Source organism: Heterodontus francisci, chromosome 29 (genome assembly GCF_036365525.1).
Source record: "Heterodontus francisci isolate sHetFra1 chromosome 29, sHetFra1.hap1, whole genome shotgun sequence".
In the NCBI taxonomy this organism is placed as follows: domain Eukaryota; kingdom Metazoa; phylum Chordata; class Chondrichthyes; order Heterodontiformes; family Heterodontidae; genus Heterodontus; species Heterodontus francisci.
The window spans coordinates 31775353-31781472 of record NC_090399.1 but is presented as its reverse complement, the minus strand read 5'-3'; the positions used below and the strand labels follow the sequence as shown (position 1 = coordinate 31781472).

At 44.6% G+C, this 6120-nt stretch overlaps 1 protein-coding gene across 2 annotated transcripts in view; it reads right to left on the bottom strand.

The window, feature by feature from the left end:
- Window positions 1–2931: 2931 nt before the first annotated feature.
- LOC137346241 (complement C3-like) overlaps window positions 2932–6120 on the bottom strand; it is a 72718-nt gene continuing 69529 nt past the window's right edge. For both annotated transcript variants that reach the window (XM_068009686.1, XM_068009684.1), the window contains exon 22: window positions 2932–3116. In XM_068009686.1, coding sequence (XP_067865787.1) covers window positions 3112–3116 — 5 coding nt within the window. In that variant the 3' untranslated portion in view covers window positions 2932–3111. The remainder of the gene's footprint in view (window positions 3117–6120) is intronic.

Below are 6120 nucleotides of genomic sequence, written 5' to 3'. Positions count from 1 at the left end.
CCCTCTTCTGTGTCCATCTCTCACATCCCTCTCTCTCTCCTCTCTTGTGTCCATCTGTCTCCCCTCTCTTGCTTCTTGCCTCTGTGTCCCTCTCTCTCCCCCTCTATCTCTCCCCTCTCTGTGTCTATCTCTCTCTCCTCTCTCTTTCTTCCCTTTCTCCCCTCTCTGTGTGTGTCTCTGTCCCCTCTCTGTGCCTCTGTCCCCTCTCTGTGCCTATCTGCCTCCTCTCTCTGCCCTTTCTGTGTCAATCTCTTTCTTCCCTCTCTCACTCCCCTCTGTGTCTATCTCTCTCCCCCTCTCTTTTTCTTCCGTCTCTCCACTCTCTGTGTCTCTCTCCCCTCTCTGTGCCTACCTCTCTCCTCTCTCCTGTCTCTCTTTTTCTCCCCTCCCTGTGTCTATCTCTCTCTCCCCCTCTCTCTCTCTCCCCTCTTTGTGTCTATCTCACTCCCCACTACCCTCTCTGTGTCCATCTCGCTCTGTCTCTGCCCTCTCTGTCTCTCTCTCTCTCCTTTCTGTGTCTATCTCTCTCTACCCTTTCTGTGACCATCTCTCTCTCTCTCTTGCCCTCTCTGTGTCTATCTCTCACCCTCTCTACTCTCTCTGTACCTCTCTCTCTGTCTCTGACCTCTCTGTGTCTATCTCTCTCCCCTCTCTCTCTCTCCCCTCTGTGTCCTTCCTGATGGACTCGGCAAAAGGCAGCAGGCGAACAAGACAGGAGAGAGAGAATAGCCTTGCCAACTCCAGGTTTGATTGGAAAACTTTCCAATTCCCACCTATTGATTGAAACTGCACTATTGATGTTTGTAGAGCAGTCGGATCCAATTATAGTACAGTACAGGTCTGATCAGAGTAGATCACCAATTCCAGAGCAAACTTGGCGATGACCTTAGACAGAATTTTATAGTCTACATTAAGCAAAGTGATGGGCTGCAAACTTCTGATTTCCTCCCTCTCCCCCTTCCACTTGAAGATGAGGATGATGATGCCTTTCCTCATGGATTCTGACATGCTACCAGCCAGAAGCATACTGTCGTACACTTCCTGCAGGTCTGTGCCAATCCAGTCCCACAGAGTCGAATTCAACTCGACCAGTAAGCCGTCGCTTCTGGGGTCTAACTTGTCACAAAGAACCTGACAGCCTTTGTCAGCTCCTTCGGAGTTAGCAGTTTGTCCAGACTCCCCCACATACTGTAATCTAAGACCCCTGTCATGCAGACCCCCAGCTACCAAGAATGAGACCTATATTTCGCCACATGAACATTAAAACTTAAAATTGTTGCGGGGAAGAAAAGAGGGCTTATCACAAGGAATTGGCAGGCCCCTCACTGGAAAGACTTTTTTTTGCTTCTCGCAGACAGTGTTGGAACAAAGGAACCAGACCCTGCACCCCAATACACAGAAGACGTGGTCAGACCAGTTTAGTCTTATGACTAACTGGTTGTTGGAGTTTTTGAATTTAAACTTGCCACAGAGTTTTAAAATTGTGAAAGCTCTTTGCTCCTGGACTGAGAACATCTCTCTCCTGTCTGCTCCCATCACTTTCTCACTGAAGACACATGAACCCCAAGAGATAAAAGTCTCCTACAGTGAACAAGGTTTAAGAAGAATACTGGGTCCCAACGAAAAGCAAGACTACCTACAAAAGGACTAAAGTGAGCTCGAAGCCCAGTAACAAGAAACTCTTCTGATATTACCTCAAACCACTCTTTTTTTCTTCTGTTCTTTTCTGTCTCTATTTGCATGTGCGTATCGTACATATATGCTAGCATGGGACGCGGTGTGTATCCATAAGCGTTAACCATATTACAGTTTAAGTTTAAGGTTTAATAAATTTCTCTTTTCTTCTTTAAACCTAAGAAGGCCTGTTTGTGCTAATTTCTTTGCCTTATAATTGGAAAGTGGTGAACAATGATTCACTAAGGGGGAGCTCAGAACACAGTGTGTTTAAAATTAAACTCTGTTACAATAAGACCAGGTGAAGGCTGAAAGGGACCCCTACATACCTTTCTCACCTGGTCATAACACCCCTGTGATAGAGGACAGGAAGGTCTGGGACGCCATGCTGTCTGTGGGCTTCACATCGATTAGCCCAGCATAAATGAATCTGCTGATCCTTAGTATATCAGACTGTGATGCCGTTACCGAGCCATCTTCTTCCTTCAGGCTGCTGATCACAGAGCTCTCTCTGTGTACCTTTTGGAAGAAGAAACACGAGCAAATCTCATCCTGCTCAACGGAGCAGACTCTGGACCAGGAGATGATCTTGGAGGCCTCCATAGCAAAGAGCAAGGCCTGCTGGCTCTTCAGCTCTTGGAAATCCTCCCCAGAATTTACACCACAGACTGCAGCAGGTGCAGATTCTGCATGCTTTTCTGGAGTCAAGACATTTCCCTCTGTCTCTCTCTCTCACCCCCTGAACACCTTTGAGGATGAAGAACCTCTTGATGTTTGCCTTGATCCCACCAGTGCGTCAGAGACTCAAAGAGGGGTTTCACGGTTCTCCAACCTTTGCAATTCCCTTTGAGTTGCTCAATGTTTTCAGGGTTCATGCTCCTGTAGGTGACAGTCAGCCAGTAGGAGGCAGTGGTCAGCCCGATGTCACAGTCCTCTAATCAGTTAAGATAGTAACAGAAATTGTAACTGTGAAAATTCTTTATCCAGGCATCAAAATCTTAAACATTCAGGAGCATCTTCTTTACAAAGAGTGATTAGAATATGGAATTTGCTCCCCACAGGGAGTAGTTGAGGCAAATATTATAGATAACATCAAGCTATGTGAGGGAGAAAGGAATAGAAAGATGGACAGATGATGTGAGATGAAGTCGGGTAGAAGGAGGCTCATGTGGAGCATAAACAGAGACCTTTTGGACTGACTGGTCTGTTTCTGTGCTGTAAATACTATGTAAAAAATACAGCATAAGAAACTCTTAATACAGTGCGTATTACTTTATTCTGTTACAATACACATCAAAGCATTCTATATTCTATCCGAATTAATAAATGTTACATCTCTTCCATAACTATCGCTCATTCCAGGAATCTCAATTAGCAGAATTCGCTGTTGTTTCCACTTTCGCATCTTAAACCATCCAGGACGCAGAGCCAAGATCATCAATCTGAAATGCAAATCAAAGATTTTGCTGGTCATATTCTTCACAGGAATGTATGTTTCTGACAGTATTGTCTGACCTGTCTGCATTTTCCGAACATTTTCCATATTTTGCACTGGAATGACTTTCAGGACATTTGTGAGAGAGGTGTCAAAGCGACAGCATGGCATTACTGCTGGGTGCCATTTTTCAGGAATTCCCCAACCTGTTTCTGTGGCCTGAGGAATGCTTTCTGGCATATTGAGACATTTCATTGGAATGTTCTCACAGAATTTTACCTCCCGGGGGCTAATTTTAACCCAACCCACACGTTGGCAAACTGACCAAGATTGGGTGCAAGGCTGGTTTTACATCCCGCCCAATATTAGTCAACAGAATAGAATATCTGGTCTTTGGTGACTGGACAGTTTTTATTCATGGGTGCAGTAATGCCATTACTGCTTTAGCATCTCCAAGTTTTAGAAGGGTAGATCACCAGAATTCATATTCCCCACGATATGATCTCAACTCCACCCAGATAGCTTTTCTGTGTGTGTGTGTGTGTGTGTGTGTGTCTATGTGTGTGTGTGTGTCTATGTGTGTGTGTGTGTCTATGTGTGTGTATGCTCATGAACCTGCATGTGTGCTTATGAGCATGAATCTGATTGTGTGTGTGAGCGCGCGTGTGTGAGCCAGCATGTGTGTATATATGAGCGTGTGTGTATGTATGTTGGTATGAGTATGTGTGTGAGTTTGTATGTGTGTACAGTGGTGGGTAAGGTTTTAGAAACCATAATCAAGGACAAAATCAACAGGCACTTGGGGAGGTTTGAGCTAATGAAGGATAGCTAGCATGGATTTGTGAAAGGCAGATTGTGCTCGACTACTGTAGTTGAATTTTTTGAATAAGTAACAGAGAAGCTTGATGAAGGGAATTCTATGGATATTGTCTGTTTAGATTTTAAGAAAGCACTTGACAAAGTATGACATAAAGGTTAGCAAAATTGCGGTTCATGGAATAGGAGGGTCAGTGTCAGTTTGGATTTTAAAAATTGGCTTAAGGAAAGAAAACAGTGAGTCATGGTAGATGGTTGCTTTTCAGACTGGAGAATGGTAGACAGTGGTATTCCCCAAGGGTCAGTACTAGGACCACCATTTTTATTTTGATATAAATATATAAATAACTTGGATATTGGAATAGAAAGTAACATTTCAAAATATACCATTGATACCAAACTTGGAGGAGTGGCAAATGGTGAGGATGATACAAATTGACTGCAACAGGTCATTGATAGCCCAGCAGAATGGGCAGACAAGTGGCAGATGGAATTTGATACAGAGAAGTGTGAGGTGATGCATTTTGGCAAAAGGGATGGAGAGAGGCCATATAGACTTAACAGCACAATTCTAAAGAGTGTGCAGGGACAGAGGAACCTTGGGGGTGCATGTGCATAGATCTTTGAAGATGGCAGTACTTATTGAAACAGTCATCAGCAAAGCATACAGGATCTTGGGCTTCATAAATAGAGGTATTGAGTACAAAAGCAGGGACATTCGGCTGAACCTATATAAAGCTCTGGTTAGGCCACAACTAGAGTACAACATCCACTTCTGGTTGTCACACTTTAGGAAGAATGTTTTTTTTTATTCAATCATGGGATGTGGGCGTCGCTGGCCAGGCCAGCATTTATTGCCCATCCCGTATTGCCCTTGAGAAGGTGGTGGTGAGCCTCCTTCTTGAACTACTGCAGTCCATGTGGGGTAAGTACACCCACAGTGCTGTTAGGAAGGGAGTTCCAGGATTTTGACCCAGCGACAGTGAAGGAACGGTGATATAGTTCCAAGTCAGGATGGTGTGTGGGTCCTTGAGCGGGTGCAGTGGAGGTTTACCAAAATTGTTCCAGGGATGGAGGAGTTTAGCTACAAGGTTATTTAGAGAAGCTGGATTTGTTCTCCTGAAAGCAAAAGAGATTGTGGGGAGATTTGAGAGAGGTGTACAAGGTTTTTACAGGATTGGATAAGGTAGACAAAGAAAAACTGTTCCATTCATCTGACCATACAAGTACTAGGGGACACAGATTTAAGCTTTTGGGCAAGAGATGCAAAGGGGATGTGAGGAAAAACTTTTTTACGCAGCGAGTGGTAATGACCTGGAACTCTGTGCCTACAAGGGTGATGGAGGCAGAGACAATCAATGATTTCGAAAGGAAATTAGATGGACACTTGAAGGAAATAAACTTACAAGGAGAGAGTGGGGGAATGAGACTGACTGGATTGCTCTATGGAGAGCTGGCGTGGACTCAGTGGGCCAAATGGCCTCCTTCTATGCCGTAAATGTAAATGACTCTAGGAGCATGTGCGTGAGAGCGTGTGTGTGCGTGGGAGTATGTGTGTGTCTGAGTGAGCATGCGTGCGTGTGCATGTGACTGAGTAAGTGTGTGGCTGAGCATATGTGTGAGTGTGTGTGTGGGAGTGTGTAGGTCTGAGTGAGTGTATGCATGTATGAGGGAGCATGTGCAAGAGCATAGGAACATAAGAAATAGGAGCAGGAGATGGCCATTTAGCCCCTCGGGCTTGCTCTGCCATTTTATAAGAACATGTCCGATCTGATTATGGTCTTAATTCCCACATAACCTTTGACTCCCTTGTAGGTCACAAATCTATCTCACTCAGTCTTGAACATACTCAATGATCCAGCCTCCACCGCTGTCTGGGGTAGAGAATTCCAAAGATTAACGACCCTTTGATGAGGAAATTCCTCATCTCCATCTTAAATGAGAGATCTCTTATTTTTAAACTATGCCCCCTCATTCTAGATTCCCCCATGAGGGGAACCATCCTCTCAGCATCTCCCCTGACAAGTCCCCTCAGAATCTTACGTGTTTCAATAAGATCACCTCTCATTCTTCTAAACTCCAATGATTATAGGCCCAACCTGCTCAACCTTTCCTCATAAGAAAACCCCTTCATCCCAGGAATTAACTTAGTGAACCTTCTCTGAACTTCCTCCAATGCAAGTATTGCCCTCCAT